General features: G+C 36.1%; 2 protein-coding genes across 3 annotated transcripts; one reads left to right on the forward strand and one right to left on the reverse strand.

Annotated features, from left to right (window-relative positions):
• The first annotated feature begins 529 nt into the window (after positions 1–529).
• On the forward strand, positions 530–3,738 carry LOC143593332 (uncharacterized). 2 transcript variants are annotated; one of them, XM_077072993.1, is made up of 2 exons: positions 530–674; positions 2,532–3,738. In XM_077072993.1, exon 2 carries the CDS (start codon positions 2,532–2,534, stop codon positions 3,528–3,530), a length of 999 nt encoding a protein of 332 aa, XP_076929108.1. In that variant the 5' UTR covers positions 530–674; the 3' UTR covers positions 3,531–3,738. The 2 variants fall into 2 exon arrangements, with proteins under 2 accessions (XP_076929108.1, XP_076929109.1); XM_077072994.1 differs by lacking the exon at positions 530–674 and having other exon boundaries at positions 2,223–2,781; positions 2,830–3,738.
• Positions 3,739–18,883: 15,145 nt separating this feature from the next.
• On the reverse strand, positions 18,884–19,473 carry LOC143593333 (uncharacterized). The gene has a single exon (XM_077072995.1). It carries the CDS (start codon positions 19,385–19,387, stop codon positions 19,052–19,054), a length of 336 nt encoding a protein of 111 aa, XP_076929110.1. The 5' UTR covers positions 19,388–19,473; the 3' UTR covers positions 18,884–19,051.
• Positions 19,474–21,149: the final 1,676 nt, after the last annotated feature.

Raw genomic sequence — 21,149 nt, forward strand, 5'->3', positions numbered from 1 at the left:
AGTTTCGCCAATTTGACACCCGTCGTTTGGGATGAGCTCGGTACCGTACCGGTACCGGAGCGAAAATACCGATTCCGAAAATCGCAAATTTTTGGTACCGGTTTTGAAATACTCGGTCCGGTACCAAAGGTCAAAATTCGGTAAATAACGGTACTGTACCGATCCCAAAACTCAAAACTTTGGTACCGATTCGGTATGACGGTACCAAATCGGTACCGATTTCGATACTGGTACCGAATTTGCTCATCCCTACCCGTCGTGTGCCGGTATCCGTATATGTACCTGTACCGAATCATCTTTTAGGTCTTGATTTGCAAAACAAAAAATAATCAGGGCAGAATCAAAACAAATCCAAAAGACAGGGGTCATATTTATCCAAACACAAAACCAAACTGAAGAAGAGTTTGCTGGCTGTCCACTTCTGATTCGAGAAAAACCCACACACAGATTCTCTCTCCCTCTCTCTCTCTCTCTCTCTCTCTCTCTGTATGCTGCTGGGTTCATTCACCTATTAACAAAATATATTGTATTATATTTATATAGAGAGAGAAACTATCGCTAGAGAGAAAGAAACTGTCGTCATAACGCGGAATTGAAGCTTCGTCGTATGTTCTCAGCAATGGCTGTTTAAACTCTGCAACTCTGCTGGTGTGAATCCGTTAATCCATTAACAGGTAATGAATTCAGTTCTATAGTTTTTACACTTTTTATTGATTGATCGGATATTAATCCAACTTTATGCTTCATTCATATTACAGTAAATTCAGAAATTTTTTGAGTTTATATGAATTTGTTTTTAATTTAGGGTTTCAGTTAATCTCTAATTCCATTAAAGCTTGTTTAGTTATCGAGTACGAGTTTGAGCCATGTGTGGGGCCTTAATGAGCCTAGTGATTTTTTTAGTTTTAAGTTTTAACTCTTTTGGACATCTATGAATTAGTTTCACACTACACAGCTGAGCTCCAACCGAGCCAAAAACCGAGCTTTGGCTCATTTAAGGTACTGCACACGATCTCAAACCAAGCTTAAGCTCGTTAAGGTTTTCTCAAAATATATACAAATAATTGAAAATGTATATAATTAATTAATTATTTATTTAATATAAATGAGTCGAGCCAATCTCAAGCTTGGAAAAACGACTCGCAAGCCGATTTCTAGCTTTAGGAAAAATGCTCGTAACAACTAACAAGCCAAGCTTGAGCTGTCGTAATCAAAACTAGCCTAGTCGAGTTCAACTTGGCTTGGCTTGGCTTACACCACTAAATTCTATGATTGACGGAGTTGTATATAAATTAATTAATAAATATAAAATAATAAACGAGTGGAGCCAAGCTCGAGACCTTGTAAGTCAAAGTGAGCCTAGCCAAACTCGGTTTGGCTTGTTTACACCACTAAATTCCATGATTGACGACAGTGGCGGACCCAGGATTTTTTTTCAATGGGGTCCCAATTTTTTCGGTTTACAAAATTTTTCGGGTCGGTCGTTATTCGGGTCGGGTCGAGGCGAGGAACATAATAAAACACGGAACTATGGTGTCATTGGAAACGAGTAAGTAGAAAGAATCTAAATTAGAAACTAGATGAAACATACACTTTTAATTCATACCCGAAAAACATGAACGTAATCTATATATATGGTCTTACATAATTGACCAAAACATGAAAAATAACTCTAACACAAATAAATGATTAATTATAATATACATACACAAGGTAAATAATAAAAGAATATGCAAAATCCATGTTAACATCATATATGTTGCATGGTGATAATGACTATATGAGAGAAATTAACAAAAAGCACAAATACCCTAACTGAATAACTAAGACTAGGATATTAAAAAAACAACAAAAAAGGAGTATGGTGGGGCTTGAACCTACAACCTCTCACAAGTAAAACAAGGGACTTTCCACTATACCAGTTCAATCCTAATAGTATGGGTTCCAAGTATTAATTTTTATGGGGTCCTTACAAAATTTAATATACCGTCTCTAAGTAATTTTTAAAAAACATCGGTGTCCCGGGACCCCGATCGGACCTATGTGGGTCCGCCCCTGATTGACGAGTTGTAATTCGGTAGCTCTATGGTAATTTATTTTTATATTTCAGTATTATGTTTACCATTTTTCCATATAATATGAATATGATGTACTGCTATAGACTATGGTTGTATACATTGTTTTATTATTAAATTCATCTTTGGTTTTTATCTTATGAACATAATAAGGGGTTAGTCTTTCCAGATTCAGATTATATCTGCCAGAATATTTGCTTCTAAATTTGATGGTTTTCAACCTATGAGCAATGTTAGGCTTCAAGTTTGGTGTTCAAGTAGTTAACTTACTATTATTAGTTTATTCTTAATTCCTTAGGTAGTTGTAAATTCGGTCGGTAGGCATACTAACACATCTATCTTTGTCTCTTATCTTACTACCTAAATAATATTCCATATCATGTATTATTGTCATGATGTCATCAATTCTAAAGTATGCAACAAACATAATGAATTGTTATTATTATTATTATGCAGATGCAAGAAACCAAAGATGCTCATGATGATGAAGAACAAAAGATACAAGAGTCTAAAGATGAAAAAGATGACGTGGACCCTGCAACCACGAATCCTGACGATCCACCTGGCAGTGATAATGTTGTGGAGCCCGCTTTAACCAACAATATAATAGAAACTGACAGCGTGGATCATGATGGTTCAGGAACTGGTTCACAGTTATCTGAACCATCAATAAAGGGTCAGGAAACCGAAACCGGACCTGTTAACGGTTCGGATCATAAACATGATATTACAACCTCTCAAGAATCTGAAAGAGGGTTCTCGGGTTTTGATTTGAATGACGAGTTTTTTTCTGAAGAAAAGCCCGAGTCCTCGTTATCTGGGACCCACAGTAACTCAAAACAACAGTCGGTCTGTCTTGATATCGATCTGAATGTTCCATCTGGGGAAGAATCTAGCGTGGATGCAGGTGCGTGGAAACCCACGAAGGTGCATTTGGATCTTAACATGTGTCAAAGTATGTCTCGGTCGAGTTCATCATCGTCATCTTCGTCATCAAAACAATCTTCAATGAAGAATTTTGATTTAAATAATTTGGATAATGTTGCTTCATTGGAGGATCAAAAGCCTGTTATTTCACTCTTCGGTTCTCAAGTTGAGGTGAACCACATGGACATCGGTCCGCACCATAATGGGAGAATGTTGGGACCGGGTCCATCAATGTATTATTACTCGTCTCCATACATGGTTGACCCAAGAGCGGTCCCAGTTGCACCTCAATTTGCACCGCCTTTTGTTATGAACATGGCTGGTGGTTCGTATCATGGTCCATATAATGGTCAAATTGGGTCTGGACCATTGCAACATAACACGGGTTTGAACTTGGGGCTTATGGTGAATGGAGGGAACAGTGGTGGTTCATCGGGCTCGGTGGTTAGTGGGAAACGGTTGGAACCAGATGGTGGATGGGAGGGCTTTCCGGTTAACTACAAACACCAACAACCGCCATGGAAATAAGTGGTTCGGTTATACAGGTGTCAGAGAAGAGTGTTGGTTTCAAGTTTTGGAATTTATGTGAAATAAAAGACTGAATTTGTGTAGTATGGGAGAGTTTGTTAATTGCGAAATGAATTAGGTTATGAGGTGGTTTAGAGTGAGATAAATGTTTACTTTGGATTATTTTAGATGGTTTTGTTTGATAATCAAAATGTCTGTTTAAAACTTATTTTAGATGTGGCTAGCAAGTCAAGCTTTTGTCAAACAACTTGAGCTCGTTAAATTTAGCTTTGATCGAGTTAGAGCGCTCGTGAATAAAAGCAAACTTTAATATAAAACGAGCAAAAATTGAGCTTACAATGGCCTGGCTTAAGCGGACAAGTCATATCAAGCTTTAAGAAGCTTGCATAATAAATAGTATTTATAATATATGCATCCAAACCAGTTAACTAGTCCCTAGCTCTCTAACCGGTTTCTACCTGGAAAAAACCGGCGGTTAGTAGCCAGTTTTAGGTTTTTCATATTGGCCTCAGAATCGGTTAATAGAAACCAGTTTTAGGTTTTAATGTTAATTTTTTTTAACCGGTTTTTTCCCAGTTAACTGGTTATACCGGTTACGGTTTTTGTGCATGAAAACCGGTTACTAATCGACCCGATTAACCGGTTTGTGCATGTTTATCACATACTATAATATATATTAAAAAGAGGATCTTCTCCTCACAAATATTACTATTCAATTTTTTATTATTTTATTGCTAAAGTCACAAGTACTATGCTACAAATTAAAGATTAACATCAACTCTATTTCTACATTATCATAAGGCTAATATTCACTTTATTTTACTTAATGGTTAAACTAATTATGATATTTAACAAATTATATAAATTGTCGACTTTACGTGTATTATTTTTCGGTTAAAAGATTTTCTTAAACTTTGCTTTAGTATTTGTTATAGTTGGTCTTTACAATGACCGAAACATTTTCATATTTAAAACTATCTCATCGTCACATGTTTTATATCCATGTTTCGATGTATGATAGCGTGCCTTTAAAATATATTTTATATGGCTTACTGATTCATGTTTACAAATATGTGTTGGTGCCACCAATACCGAATTTTTGTCGGTTCACAACTATAACGTGCTGAATTTTTTTGGTTTTACATGAGATAATTTTTTGTATTTTGTCATTGACATGTTTATTTCTTTTGTTCACTTTTGATGACGTAACCCGATACAGTTTGATTTCGCGTCGCCACACAACATGTTCATGGTTTAACGCTTTTATGTTTGTTTTTTTATTTGGTTTAACGGTCCCGTCGCGAAGCGCCGGTCCTAAAAGCTAGTATTTACTTAAATTTAAGCATATAAAACTACTTATTGGATTTAGAAAAAAATGGGCTATACAAGTTTTATTATCGGATGATCTGTCAAAGCTAGTATTTAATGTGGGTCAGCGATTCAAACACAATCATTATGGCCTTATGGGCCAGTGTCGTGTTCATTTTGGTACCCGGTAACTTGGGTACACTTATTACTAATGTTTACATAACTACATCTCTCTAGTCTAGTCTATTTATCATCTCTCACCGTGTTTCCAATTTGTAAATGATCCAATTCTTTTAAACACAAGGTTATAAATTTAAAAGACTTCAATTTATTAATATTCAAACTTGGGTGAAAAAGGTTGACATGAATGAAATATAACTTTATGCGGGTTTCACCTAAATATTGATTTTTTTTCTATTTGGAATAGGACATGTGTCTAATTCTTGAAAGTTAAAGCCAAATTCTTGTATACCGGCAAAGTTCAAACATAGTATCATAAAACATTTGACACGTTAAAAAGTAATTTCAAATATGTGGAAAAAGGAATTTCAAACATTTGACCGCCACTTTAATTTCCAAGTTTCTAACCTACCATGTAAATCACAATAATTTGGAAGTTCTAAGGTTAACATCAAATCATCATCATCATCATCATCATCATCATCATCATCATCATCATCATCATATTAATTGGGGTTAAAACATAAAAGAAAACATGGGTCTCCCGTCTTACACGGCAATTTGACTTACTAAAATTCCAAGTCAATGAGTGGACTCAGCAACAACCACCAAATCACTTGTCTCGTTTTAGTGGTTGATACCTATAGATTTCAGACTATAGTTTAAACATTGAGACCCGTCTGTTTAATGACTTTAACTTAAAACAATTAAAATTCGAAGGCTAAACAATTAACACCAAGTTGCGTGTGGCCACGTAACAAAGATGAAGTTTTGAACATTTTATGCATGAATTTGCATGTGGATGATATTGGCTGAATGGTCACAGGAACAGTTTAACTTTAAGCCAACTTTTGTAACATGTAAGAGCATTCATTCTATTATTGAATGTATGGAAATTTGGAATTTGTATTAACCAGCCAACTGACTTGTATGACTCGTTTATTTTGTTTGCCTCAACTAGTTTAATGAAACCATATCGTGTTTTATCATGAATTCGCCATTGATACTCATACAACTGCTGGCATTAACATTTGTAGCGTATATAGTGCAAACATCATATTGGGTGTTGGGTGTTGGGTGTTGATGATGACGGTAACAAGTCAAGAATGATAAACGATAATTAACGCACAACTTAGAAATAACCGACTTATATTATAACCAGAAAATATAACTCAAAAAATTGATTACAATAACTTTGGTAGTGATGGTGGTGATTGTTGTGTTTGTTGTTGTTGTATCTAACACTAACTTTGTACATCTATTTATACTAGTAACCCAATTTGGTCACCAAGCATAATATGTGGTCACCACTCAACTTGGCCACCAAGGTGAACTTGGGCAACAAGGTTAACTTGGCTAACAAGGTGAACTTGGCCACCAAGCATATGGAATGTTTCATAATACCCCTTAGACTTTAACCGACTTGTTAAAACCTCTTAGGCCCGGTTCACCGACTTGTGACCCGGAATAGAAATTAATCCAACATTCACCCCCCTAATTTCTGATTCGGATTAGAAAGGTCTTCAACTCCAAGTAACTCGCGCATCTCCGTGAACTTGATTCTTGCGAGTGCCTTAGTGAGGATATCAGCCCGTTGCTCTTTCCCGCTAATGTGCTCAACATCGACCTCGCCGTCATTGTAGCAATCTCGGATAAAATGAAAGCGAGACTTTATATGCTTTGTTCGGTTGTGAAAAACTGGATTTTTCACAAGGGCTATTGCGGACGTGTTATCAACTTTCAACACAACTTTCTGCAACGCTTCTCCAGACAACTCGCTCAACAACTCTCGAAGCCATACAGCTTGACACGCGGCTGCTGAAGCCGCCATGTACTCGGCTTCACACGATGAGAGTGCAATTGTCGCTTGCTTTTGTGAGCACCATGTAATTGGAGATTGTCCGTAATAACACACGTGCCCCGTGGTACTTCTACCATCATCCTCATCTATGTTGTGACTACTATCACTATAACCTAAAAGTCGTTTAGACCCGTTCTTCCCGTACTTGATCCCGTAACTTGTCGTTTTCTTCTAATATCTCAATAGGTGTCGTATTGCCATACCATGAGATTCTCGTGGGCTTTGCATATATCGACTAACAATACCCACAGAGTATGCCATATCCGGACGAGTGTGTAATAAATACCGTAAGCAACCCACTACCTTTCAATACTCGGTTGCATCGAGTTCGACTTCATTCTCGGCTTTTGAGTATTTCACACCATGATCCATCGGGACTTGAGACGGATTACAGTTTTGCATACCGGTCTCCTTTAGAATTCTTTTGGCGTATCCTTCTTGTGTAATTACTATCCCATCCTCTCGTTGGAATACTTCGATTCCAAGATAGTAGGTTAACTTCCCGAGATCCGACATCTCAAACTTGGTCGCCATACCCTTTTTGAAATCGGAAATTATACTCGAGCTTGTACCTGTCACAAACAAAACATCCACATACACGGCTACGATCAAAAAATGTTTCCCATCCGTCTTTCGGTAAACCGATTGTTCCTTGGAACATTTTTGAAACTTCATGTCTCGTAGGATGTTATCGAGCTTTGTGTTCCAAGCTCGGGGAGCTTGCCTTAACCCGTACAAGGCCTTTGACAACTTGTAAACTTTTGCCTCCTTGCCTTTTTTCTCGTATCCTTCAGGTTGAGAAACGAACACAACTTCTTTCAATTCACCATGTAGAAATGCCGTCTTTACATTAAGATGGTGGATTTCCCACCCGTTAGATGCAGCCAATGCAATTAGTAGCCGAACAGTCTCGATTCGGGCTACCGGAGCGAAAACATCGTCAAAGTCAATCCCGGGTTGTTGCACGTAACCCTTTGCAACCAACCGAGCTTTATACTTGTTTATCGTTCCATCCGCATTTCGTTTGATTTTGAACACCCACTTCAACCCGATACATTTTGCACCCTTTGGAAGTTCGACTAACTTCCATGTTTCATTCTTGTTTATCGAATCGATCTCGGTATTCATAGCACGAACCCATTCTTGGTTCGACTTAGCCTCAAAATAGCTACTCGGTTCACCACTTGCTGTGAGAAGCAATTGCTCATAGTCAAAGTCAATATGTAACACATAATCTTCTTGTAATCTTCTTGGTAAAACCGAGACTCGGGTTGAACGTCTTAGACCCGTGTGGGCCTCATTATCACCCGAATGGACCTGTGACCCATTACTCGTCGACTGAACTTGAGAGTGGGTTGAGGAATTAGGCCCTATATGACTTGGTTCGGCTGAGTCGTTGGACTCGGGTTGAACCGATGATGTAGGTTCAGAGCTTGGGCTACCCGGGTTGCTTCTAGACGTTTCTTCAATAGTGGGTTCGATTTGACCAGATCCATTGTCAACCCCCCCCCCCCCCCAAACAATAGAAAACATACCCGGCTCATAGTCATTCTTCTCGACTTTCTTTACCCAATTCCACCCTTTTTTTTCGTCAAACACAACGTCCCGACTAACAACAATTTTCCGGGTGTGCGGATCGAAGAGACGGTATGCTTTTGAACCCGTCTCCGACCCGAGATAAACGAGTTGTCTTGACCTATCATCAAGTTTCTTTAGATGTACACTATCAACTTTAGCATACGCCATGCACCCAAATACTCGAACATGTTCAATAATCGGTTTCTTTTTCTTGAACCGTTCATATGGAGTTTGATCAACCAAGGCCCGGGTTGGGACCCGATTGATTAAAAAGGTTGAATGTCGGACCGCTTCTCCCCACATATAGGTCAGTACATGCATCGCCTTTAGAATACTCCGCACCATCCCCATTAAAGTCCGGTTTCGCCTTTCTACCACGCCATTTTGTTGTGGCATGTACGGGGCGGTTAAATGCCGAATAATTCCACTTTCATCGCAGAACCTATTGAAATCACGTGAAGTGAATTCTCCTCCCCTATCGGTTCGGAGAGTTTTCATTGGTAAACCCGCCTCCGTCTCGATCAGGGCTTTAAACCTCTTAAAACTTTCAAACGCTTCACCTTTTTCTTTCAATAAAAACGTCCACATGTATCGTGAGTAATCGTCTATAATAACAAAGACATACCTATTACCCGAGATAGTGGATGGGGTTATTGGACCGCACAAGTCACCATGAACTAACTCCAAAGGTTGGGATGCTCTAAACGAGGATGTAGCCGGAAACGAACGCCTCTTTTGTTTACCCACCAAGCACGATTCACACAACTGATTTTCGTGTTCAACATGTGGTAAACCACGTACAAGATCCTTCTTAGCCATCGATTTCATTAACTAGAAATTGATGTGCCCAAGTCTTGCGTGCCAACGCCATGCATCATCTTCAATATTTGATTGCAAACACACGGGAGCTCCAATTTTCATTCGTATTTTACAGAGTCGGTTTTCGGATCTCTTGACCTTCATGAGTAACCTCCCGTTCTCATCGTACATGGTCAGAAGATCGTGTTTCATCCGAATGTCACATCCGGACTCCGTTGCTTGACCGAGATATATTATTTTTTAACTCCGGAATATAATAAATCTCGGTTAGCAAGTTTTGGTCACCCGATTTTCCTTGGAAAAGAATTGAGCATTTTCCCTTGATTTGAACAAATGACCCATCTCCGAACTTAACCCTCCCGGTTATGTTCTCGTTTAACTCTAAAAAATACGACCGGTTTCCCGTCATATGATTACTTGCCCCATTATCCAATTACCATACATCATCTTCGACCCGCTCGGTCTCGTATTGTGACACTCATCAATTTCAGGTTAACTCCGTTAATCCAAACTCCGTCAATTCAAACTTAAGATCACTTGATCTATAACGCACATCTCATTACATTTAAACTAGGGTTTTAAATGACGCTTGACAATCACTACACATGTAGTCTTTCGGGATTGCACCGAAACGCAAACGAGTTGACTCAAACCATTGGTGAACAAACGATAAACATCAAAACAATAAGTATTTGATAATTATGTGTTATTTGATAATTATGTGTAGAACATTAACTCAAGATGCAAAAAAGCTATTTATGCTAGAAAAGTAATAACTAAAAGTAGAGGGCCCATTGTGTAACATTTTATTATTAAATAATAACAAAACCCTAACCCCTTCCCTCCCCTCCCAAACCCGATCCCCCCCCCCCCCTCTCCCTTGGCTGCCGTCACACTACACACACATACATACAAGGATTTTCAAGTTTGGTTGAAGAATTAAGGTGCTAGGAAAGTATTAACAACTCCTCTATGCGTTATATATGTTTAATTTTGATATTGAATGGGTTAATCCAAAACCCTAAGTCGCGAAATTGATGATTAATATGAGTTAGGGTATGATTATATGCTTGATGATGATTGCTAATGAAATTGATAACTAGTTGTGTTATTATTGTTTGATAATCACTTGTTCTTTGATTTAAACTTTCAAGAAAAACCCTAACTATGGGTGTAATGTGATATTGATATGCATGGTTGGTAAATATTGTGACTAGAGTGTTATATGCATGGATTATGGTTCATAGATTATTGTTATGTTGAGTTTTGATGAAAACTGGTACTGGACAGATTGTTAAGTTTATGTTTAGACGACTGTAACTAAATGTTAACGTGGTAATTGGTCGAAGTTATTAACACTACAGTGTACTAGGTTGAGTCTAGTTTCTATAAAGTCCAAGTTTGTAATTTTTGGACTTGTAAAAGTTAATGTTTATTATTTTACCAAACTTAGGTGCAAGTCTGAATTGTGAGGTCTGCTGTTAGGCTGTTTTGTAATTATCATATCTCATAAACTACAAGACTAAATGAGTTGGTTCCACTTCTGGAAGTTAACATGTTGAGTTAAGAACCTAACCCAATTGGTCTTGCATTAATTGAATTTACCATTTAACGGGAATAACAAATATCATTCTGTTGCGCATGATTTTGACTGCTGTGAATTTACTATAATGTTTTGGTTATTGTGAGAAATCTATGTGGAATAAAAATACAATAAAAATAGTTCTTGAAACCTAACTCATGTGTTCTTTTGTGACAATTTTTGGTGAATTAATTGATATATTATGATCTGTTGGATAGAGTAATCTTTCAAGTAGAAATCTGTCTTGATAAAACTAGCTGCTGAACTATGTGAAAATACATGAAACGTGCTTGTTGTTAGATATTGCTATGTTTTTTACTAAATTGCCCTTGTGGGGAATGATTGCTAGTAATGTAAAATGTTAGTACTTGATACTTATGTAGTTGTTTACACATGAAACGTGTCACCAATGTGTTTGTCGAGTCACACAAAATTCACAAACGAAACACGAAACGTATCTCATGCATAGGTATTATGTGCCGAGTCTAGAGACTCAATAATAGTTTCAACACTTAGAAAATCTCATTCTTGTTTTAGAACGCTAGTGAGGATTTTCTGTGACGCACATCTCTCGGTTGACTTGTTTTCGAATTCTTCGCAAACAGTGAGTTTCACGTTCCCCTTTTACTCTTTTAAACGCTTTTACTTGGGGGAGAATACATACTCCAAAACGCTTTAGATTTTGTTATTAATTATATATCACTTGTAAGGCTAAGTGGCAAACGAACCAACTAAAGTCCTTCATAACATCGAACCGTTTAGTATTTGTATAATAGCGAGTCACTGTTGAGTAGTACTACTGGGTTTGACAAACCCCACCCAACGCTAAACTCGACTGGAGGTCGAGTGGGTGTAATCTTGGCTAACACATTTTCCATGGTCGTGATAGACATGGTGGCAAGGCAATTGATAAACAGTCAGCTTCGGTGTCGAACACTTAGTAATACTTGTTTTATAGGCTAGCTACCTATTGATATATAATTGACATAACATTATCTGGTAACCCAAACGCAAAACGCAAACACTTAAACGCAAACAGTTTCTGTATTTATATATGTGAACTCACCAACCCCGTGTTGACACTTTTAGTATGTTATTCTCAGGTAGCCGAGGCGGGCGCGCGGTATAGGAACATGCATTTCATTGAACTCTATCGTTTTTGCAAACTTGTTTTTAAACTGTTATTTATTGGGTTTTAAGTCGTCCTGCGTGACGCAGCACCTGGTTTACGAATTTACACTTCCGCACTTATTTAAACTTAAATGTTTTCGTGGTTTGAAAACTTTATTTATGGTGTTTGATTATAACTAATGATTCCGATCCTGTTAGTTCACACCCTCGGACGGTAAAACTCCGTTAGTGGATTTTGAGGGTGTGATACGTATTTCTTTGGTATTAGGTTTTTTTCATTTAAGAACACAACTTGATGCATATACGTCGCATCATCAAAAATTTCACGGGCTTCAGTTTTGTTTGCTTCTTGACCATTTTGAATTCGGTCCGGGCAACCGGATGCAAAGTGACCAAACTGGTCACATCGGTAACATAAAATCTTTGACCGATCTTTCTTCACCCTTACTTTTCCCCGACTTGATGACCCTTGTTCGGTACTAGGGGTTCGGTATTGGCCATTGAAACGGCCTCGACCGCGACCTCGACCTCCTCGTCCTCGTCCCCCATTAGATTCAAAACTTCTATGACTTGATGAATCATATTTACCGAATAAAAGTTTACCTTGGTCACCCCCTTGAATTTCTTGTTCTCGGATTCGCTCCTCATAGGCTCGGAGTCGGCCTACAACATCTTCAAATCCCGTTTTATTGAGATCCAACATTTGCTCAAGCGAAGCAACCATTTGAATATACTTCGATCTTGGGAGACTTTTGAGAAACTTCTTTACCAACCTTGCTTCATCTATAACTTCGCCGAGAGCCGCTGATTTCGAGGCAATGCTCGATAACTTGCCCGCAAAGTTATCTATGGAATCTGACTCGTTCAGCTTCATATTGTCAAATTCCATTGACAAGGTTTGGAGACGTGCTTTTCTAACCCGTTCGGCACCTAAGTGCCGCGTTTTAATCGAATCCCACATGGATTTAGCAGTTTCTTGATCTCCAATTTGCATTATCAAGGTTTCAGGTATGAATTGAAACAACAAGTCCATAGTCATGTCATTTTTGTCTTCATCGGGGACACCCGAGTTGATGGAGTCCCAAACTTTGTGAACTCTTAGGACTACTTTCATCCTCATAGCCCACACGGTATAGTTCGTTGTAGTTAACATTGGATATTGAACGGAAGATGGTCCGTTCTCTTTCCCCTTTGGCGGCGGCGGTGGAGTCGTGTCACCCATGGCTACTCAAACCCAACTTGTTTGAATAAAGTAACAACTGAACGAACTATGCTATCGACAATGACAACAACTTCTTTGGGAGACCAAACCAACTTGTTCGGTCAACCACGATAACAACTTCTTCAGGATATCAAACCAACTTGTTCGATCGAAACACCTTCTTTGTTGGCCGCTAATTATCACGTTCTTGAACCGAGCTTTGATACCAATTCAAGAATGATAAACGATAATTAACGCACAACTTAGAAATAACCGACATATATTATAACCAGAAAATATAACTCAAAAACTGATTACAATAACTTTGGTAGTGATGGTGGTGATTGTTGTGTTTGTTGTTGTTGTATCTAACACTAACTTTGTACATCTATTTATACTAGTAACCCAACTTGGTCACCAAGCATAATATGTGGTCACCACTTAACTTGGCCACCAAGGTGAACTTGGGCAACAAGGTCAACTTGGCCAACAAGGTGAACTTGGCCACCAAGCATATGAAATGTTTCATAATACCCCTTAGACTGTAACCGACTTGTTAAAACCTCTTAGGCCTGGTTCACCGACTTGTGACCCGGAATAGAAATTAATCCAACAACAAGTTTAGTAGTGTATAAATCACCCACCTTTAATATTGATATAATAAACATTTCATCGTTTTAAACGTAAAAATGGCCTAAAACAACTTTATTATTATAAAAATCTTAGAATCAAGAAAAACTATTTAACTATGTTGCTTCGCATAGCGGGACTAGAATAATATCTCATAAATAGACATGGATTAAGTTAATGAATGGCTAATTGTACATATCCTAAAGTTATTTTATATAGCTTTTCCTATTCAACTTTAATGTATTACAAAATTATTAGTATTCAATTAAATACTTAAAAGGCATGATGTTTTTTAGATTCAGCATAAGTACAACAGTTGTAAATATGAGGTGTTTGAACGTACATCTATAACAAATTATATATTTTTGTTATTTGAATTTATATATTAGTTAGTTTCTAACTTGTGTTTTAAGGGCATATGTCACTAATATGATCTTGTTTCTAGATGATCAGATAAAGGTTATTCTTAGTAAATAGTTAGTTTGAGTTAATGTCAAGATTTAATGATGTTTTTGTGACTAGTTGACTTTGACTTAAAAAAACAAAAAAGAAATTATCGTCTTTTGTATTTCCACTCCCATGGGCCATGGCCAGCCAGCCAAAATTTTCTAAATTGATCACTTGATCACACCAAAGTAAAATTGCTAATGCATAATGTACAACTTCATGCAATAATTTTCAAACTAAATTTTTCCATGATTTAAGAGCAGTCCCAAACTCCTATAGATAATCAAACATCATTTAACTATCCATATTTCATTCTTACAACCAACCATGATTAGGATTGAAGAGGAACATGCCAAAAACATGTCTCTTCATTCTTCATCTCGATCAAGGCTATCCAAATTTACATTTTGTAATGTTTTAAATGTTAACAATAACGATAAACCTTACAAAGATGAACACCCTTTTGTCTCGACGCCCTCTTTTGGGTCGAAAAAGGGTGATTCTGGTTTCAATTGCTCGTCGCCATCAACAAAGGCACGAAACACGATCTTGGAAATGATGAGGAATATACCCGAGTCTTGTCAAGAACTTTCACTAAAAGATATAGTCGTAGATGATCTCGTAAAACAACAATCAACGGTTGATCAAAAGAGTGATTTGAAGACGGGTTTAAAGAATAGAAAAGGGGTTAAGATGGAACACAAGATTTCAAGAAGTGTTAGCTTGGATACCGGGGTCTTTATGCTTAACATGTTTAATCCGATTTCTTGTGGTATGAAGAAGTCTCGTAGTTCGTCAAAGATGAGTTCCAATGGTAATAGTTTTAGTAACGGTAATAGTGATGGATCAAGCCATAAGAGTAACAATAGACGTATGGCTCCAAACACCAAATCTAGGTATGTATTTCTTCTCTTTTGGTCCAAATCGGTAATGGTATATTCAATATTGTTTTGTATTCCAACTTCATCTTGTAACTTTTTTTTATATAAAAAACAAACAAACTTCAAAATACATTTTATATACAACTATTCTTAGATTTTGTTTGGGCCCTACTATTTACACTAAAATTTTATAACTAAATACTTATTTTAATAAATTAAATAATAATTATATACTTTTTTTATAATTTAACTGTCTAAAATTTATGAATACTTATTCCTAATATAATGAAAATAAATATAGAAAAAAATTAATAGATGATAAACAAATATTATTTAATCACAATTATTTTACCTAATAATAAATGCAATTACATTTATAATTTACATAAATCAATTTTAAGGTTATGTGTTTTTTTACCTAATGATTGTACTTTAGTTAAAGAAGACCATAATCAATATTTTTATCAACAAGATCATGAACTTTAAGTTATAAAAATATAATAGTGTGCTTTAAAGATGTATTAAAACACACATGACATTAACTAAGTGATTATTATATATTAACATGTGGGTATCAGGGTCAAGGATTCATGTAGGTCTGCGGAATTGGCACCGGGATGTTGGTTTATCAGCAAACCATGGAAGTCAACAAGCCAAAGGGTGGCATCGTCTGAGCCTAATGAAAACCAACTCTATTAGCAGATTTGTAATTCTTTATGAGATGCTTCTTTATGTAATATGAAAATATTATAATTGTGTGTTAGATTAAATTAAAGCGTGTAAGATGGATATGTATTCTATTAAATTTAAATAGATGAAACCATTTTAGATAGCGTTTGGTATGTATGAATGAGAGACGTAATGGAATGGATCATTACGGAATGAAAAAAAAAATGTGTTTTGTTGATCAATGGAATGGAATCCCCTATTACCATATCTATTCAATTCCTTCTAAAACACCTCAAATTCGTTTCATTAACCCCCCTTGTTTTTTTTTTCATTTCAACCTTCATCGCCTGCTACCACCCACCGTCGCCTTTGCCGCCGGCCACCACCACCATCACTTGCCCCGCCTCCGTGGCCTGCGGCCACCATCACTAACCACCAAACTACCACCTAATAGCGCCGCCAACCACCTCCACCACCAACTATTGTTCCCGGCCATCACCACCACCAACCACCTCTGCCGCCACCACTAACCAACCACCACCATCTAACAAAGCCGTACACCACCGCCACCACCAACCATCGCTCCCGACCATCACCACCACATCCCGCTACCCGCCACTTACCACCACCACCCACTATCACCACCTCTGCCACCACCAACTATCGCTCCCGGCTCCCGCCCATTTTTCCCGCCACTCACTACCATTTTTATTTTATTCCGACATTTTCTAGCTTACTAAAAAAATAAAAACTAATAATTCATTTAATTCCTACATGGTAACCAAACATGTCAATGAAATGGTAATAATCTATTCCATTACCTCGCTTATTCCATTCCATCGTCTATTCCACTACTCATACCAGACATACCAAGATTCTGATTTTTTTATTTTAGTTTTTTGTCGTTCTAACTATAGTGTTTTATAGTCCTAGCTAGTTATAGAGTACAGTTGGATTTTCAATTGCGTTGAGGGAAGGGAGCAGGGTCGGCCCATAGGGGTGGCGGGGTGGTCGACGGCCACAGGCCCGACACCCTGTTAGGCCCGATTTTTTTTAATTATATTTATTTTTATTAAAACAATATGTATATTTAATGTTTAAACCTAATTACATGACCACTAGCTTGGTCTAGTGGTAAAGATGTATTACTCTCAACCGAAAGATTATGGGCTCAAGTCTTACTTGAGACATGTTTAATCCTATTTTTATACAAAATTTTTTTACACAACCTAAATTATAACTAAGTAAACTTATATAAAAATTTAATTGTTTAAATTAACAAAATACTCCTTTATAATTAAGGCCAAAAAAAAATTTCGTCTTTAACCCAAAAATTTTTTTTCTTTCTCAGAACCGGGCTTGGAAGGGAGGAGGCATGACCTCTCTCCTTCCCACTCATGTATAATATTATTCAGTGTACATATATGATTCATATACATACATAAATACATATATTTTACATACCAAAATATTTACTTTTTAATATATAGAAATTATATCCTAAAAATATTTCTAATAGTATTCATTAGATACATGCATATAACTTAACTTAAATAGTAGTTTTAAGTATTGTGATTATTGTATCACTATTTGTTTTAGATGATACTAATTGACGAATATATTCCTGCTGTGAGGCAGGTTATAAACATATTATTTCATATTATTTCGTTGAAATAGTAAATATTCATAATGTCATTCAGAGTTAAATATATCTACCTTTATTTACGGCCTTATAAGAAAGGGCAAAGATAAGATGATAGATTTAGGGATATTGATATTGACATTCGTGATTTCGTGGGAGGACCGGCCTAAGGGGACCGAGGTTAGGTGACCCGTAGTTTATTTCTTTTATATGTTATGTATGCTATCAAAATTAAAATTTTGATTGACCATGTATTTTTCGAACAATAATCCATGTACTTGTTGGGTAATTAAGCTCAATAATAATTTATGTCTTACTTTCCTATTTTCGCTGTCTGTATCCAAATTGATATCTTCTTTAAATCGGTTTTCGATTAATTTAAAGAAATAAAACGTTGATTTCATTGTTGTTTTGAGAAGAAACATACGATGAACAGTACGTGACTTCAGTCGTAATATAATATATAACATATAATCTTTAAAAAATAATAATCGTTGCTTTTAAAAAAATAATTGAGAAAACAAAGTTGCGAATGTCATATGATATGATATGTCCGATGATATGATTATCCATTTATCCTACTTACTAGCATCAATATTTTATATAGTACAATGATGTGTCCATATATATATATATATATAAAAATTGAATAGATTGAATTTTAATTTTACCATGGCATAATATTATCACTTGTAATGAGTTCATAATACCTTCTTCTAGGGTTATTTTAACCATAAAATAGGGAAAAAAATCATAACCTAAAGAATTAAACCCAAATAAAAACCCACGATTTGTTTGTTGTTTTTGTAGAAACTGGACTCTAGGAAGAGTTTCGGCTTTTCGTGTAACTTAAAAAGGAAAAGAAAAACCCGAAACAGATGCATGTTCATTTTTAATTTTGAATGTTAAGTAATCTAAAAAATGGAATAAATAGTATTACCAAGTTAATATAAAATAAAAAATTTACAACCGAATTCATTATTCATTACTTTTGGTCAAATTGGATTGAATCTAGCTTTCGGTTTAGTTTAAGCTCAAAACCGACCCAACTAGACTTATGTACACACCCACCTGACCACCTGTTCAATTGTAACCCACTAAAATAGTTCCGCTTAAAAGTAAACGTTCATAAATACTCAATGGAAAGAGAGTAGGTAGCTATCATAAGACGAACAAAGAAAGCCTAACCACGAGAATACCCATTGGTAAAGTACAACACTGACGACCCAGCTTACCACCATTTCCAGAGAAAACCCACCTATGAAAAAACCCCTCGTACAGTACACGCACGTCATTTTGTCACCAACACACCATCCGCTAAAGCACAACTCTTTGTTAATTAGAAGAATACTTGTAATTGTTGGTAGTAACAAACCACATGAATCAAATTGCATTAAGTAAAAAATTAAAAAAATAAAAAAAACAAAAACAATATAACATGTATTTACTTAAAACTTTTAAACATATAATAAAACTGTTTCTCATTACACTAATAATAAAATGTTAACAAACAATATATACTCACATCATTTCATTTGATTTAATATATCACATTATTATTATTATTATATAATCCCCTGATATCTCAACTCTCATTGCCCATTAATATGCTGACGTTGCGGCAGCCGGAACCGGAGCTGCGACGCCGGCGACTTCACGGCAACACCATGCCAACAAATCCCACCACGGCACATCTCATGCTCCACGTCATCACCTCCACGTGTCACCACCGCATACGTGGCAGCTTTCCTCGACACGTCCCACGTCAACGCCACCACCAACAAAACCCCGACCGCCGCCGTCGACAGAAACAGCACCGTTACGCCGCCGTAGCTCTGCCCGGTCACCTGGCCGTAAGCCTTGATCGCTGCGATCACGGCCAGGTATAGCATCATCAAATTGCTGACCACCATGTCGGAAATCGCCATCGGAATTGGAGAATTTGATTGAATTTTGAAATTGAAATTGAAATTTGAAACCCTAATTTTGGTTTGATGAATTTGGGGGATTTTGAAAATATCTGGAAGGTATTAAATAGGGAATGTTGAAGCCACTCTTATCTACCACGAAATCAATTAATATTATTACCAGAGAAAAACTATTTAAGTTTTGAATATTGTACAGGTTTTTATGCATGGTGTACAAGTTGTTGTGGAAGAAGGTTCTGGATTTGAGTAAGATTTTTTTGAAGTTTTTGGTTTGGTCCTTGGGGTTTGAGGTATTGGCAAGTTGGGTCACTCAACTAAGCTTTTTACTATTATGGGTTTTTTTTAACAACCTTTGAAACTACTTTACTTAGAGGGTGTTTGGGATTGCTTTTTTTATCAATTTATAACTTATAAATTTTTTGAAAAGTAATAAGGTGTTTGAGATTACTTTTATTGAGAAGAAAAAGTTTCATAAATTACGCTTTTGAAACTTATTAACTTAATGAAAATTTATAAGGAGATAAAATAAGGAATCCCAAACACCCCCTTAATGTCGTGCGTGGTGCGGTTCGGTGTTGTTTAAAGCTAAAACCAAATTACAAACATAAATTTTGGTTTTGGATATTTGAAACTACTCGGTTTTGGTTATTGTCTTGGTTTCGGTTCAGTTTTGGTTTTTTCAGTTTTGCCATTTAAGATTGATAGTTTTAGGATGAAAAAAACTTGGTCGAAAATAATGAATTTTGGTATTAATAATATTGTTAATTATTAACAAATTGATTATTATACATTTGACCAAAAGTAGTTGAGTTACGTATTTATTAAACTTTTATAAATTACTTAAAATAAAAATAATAAAAATATAAATCTATAAGTTTGATTCGGTTTTTTTTTTTTTTTGGTTTTTATTTGACGCAAAACCAATACGAACCATAAGTTCGGTTTTTACAAAGACATAAAACCAAACCGACGACTTTTGTTTCGGGTCGATTTTTTTGGTTTGTTGCACAACCCTAACTCCCCTACCCGAGTGAGCCTTCCATAGACGGGATGCAAACCGTTGATATTGATTTTGACACTCTAGACCTAACTAACACATAAATATCTTCAAAGAGGAAACCCATCACTGTGAAAAAATCACGCTTAATCAGGTTTTAGGCGCAAGACCTTAAAATCACAAGCTTTAACCATAACTTCTATGTTATTTAATTAGATGGTAAATGGTTGTTATTATAGGTTCTACATAAGGCAATCTAACAAACTTTCTGAAAATTAAAAGAAATATGTTTCCGTATTTGTGGACAGCCGTGTTCATGACAATTTATGAGACATCTAATCTACTGTTACTTAACTGGTGATAACACATGGTTGTTTGCATAGGCCCTAGTTATTTGAACTATTAAATGTTTGTTTTAAGTAACAAGCTATTGAATTTAAACACTACTTTGTTTAACTAAACGTGTAATTCTTTTCAATAATGATATGTCTGATAAGAGAAGTTATACAACATGACATGATTAACATGATTAAAGATAGCCAGTTTAATAACACGACATGTTTAACAAGATTAAACATAAGCAATACAATAGCACAAACTACACAACATTTTAAACATGATTTAAAATATTAAGACATAATTATAATTATAAAATAAAAGTTACGAAACTTGCAATTCATATTTTCTTATAATATATCCAAACTATAAAACTAGGTTGTTTTGGTAGACGGGTCACAAACTTGTTGTGCCAACCTATTAACATAT

The sequence above is a fragment of the Bidens hawaiensis genome, unplaced genomic scaffold (genome assembly GCF_021521415.1).
Source record: "Bidens hawaiensis isolate Kalapana, Puna unplaced genomic scaffold, B.hawaiensis_p1.1 tig00041931_1, whole genome shotgun sequence".
Taxonomy (NCBI): domain Eukaryota; kingdom Viridiplantae; phylum Streptophyta; class Magnoliopsida; order Asterales; family Asteraceae; genus Bidens; species Bidens hawaiensis.

What these genes read in the sequence shown, in the direction of transcription:
- LOC143593332 (XM_077072993.1), top strand. Translation starts at nt 2,532, where the DNA reads ATGCAAGAAACCAAAGATGCTCATGATGATGAAGAACAAAAGATACAA.
- LOC143593333 (XM_077072995.1), bottom strand. Translation starts at nt 19,387, where the DNA reads ATGGCGATTTCCGACATGGTGGTCAGCAATTTGATGATGCTATACCTG.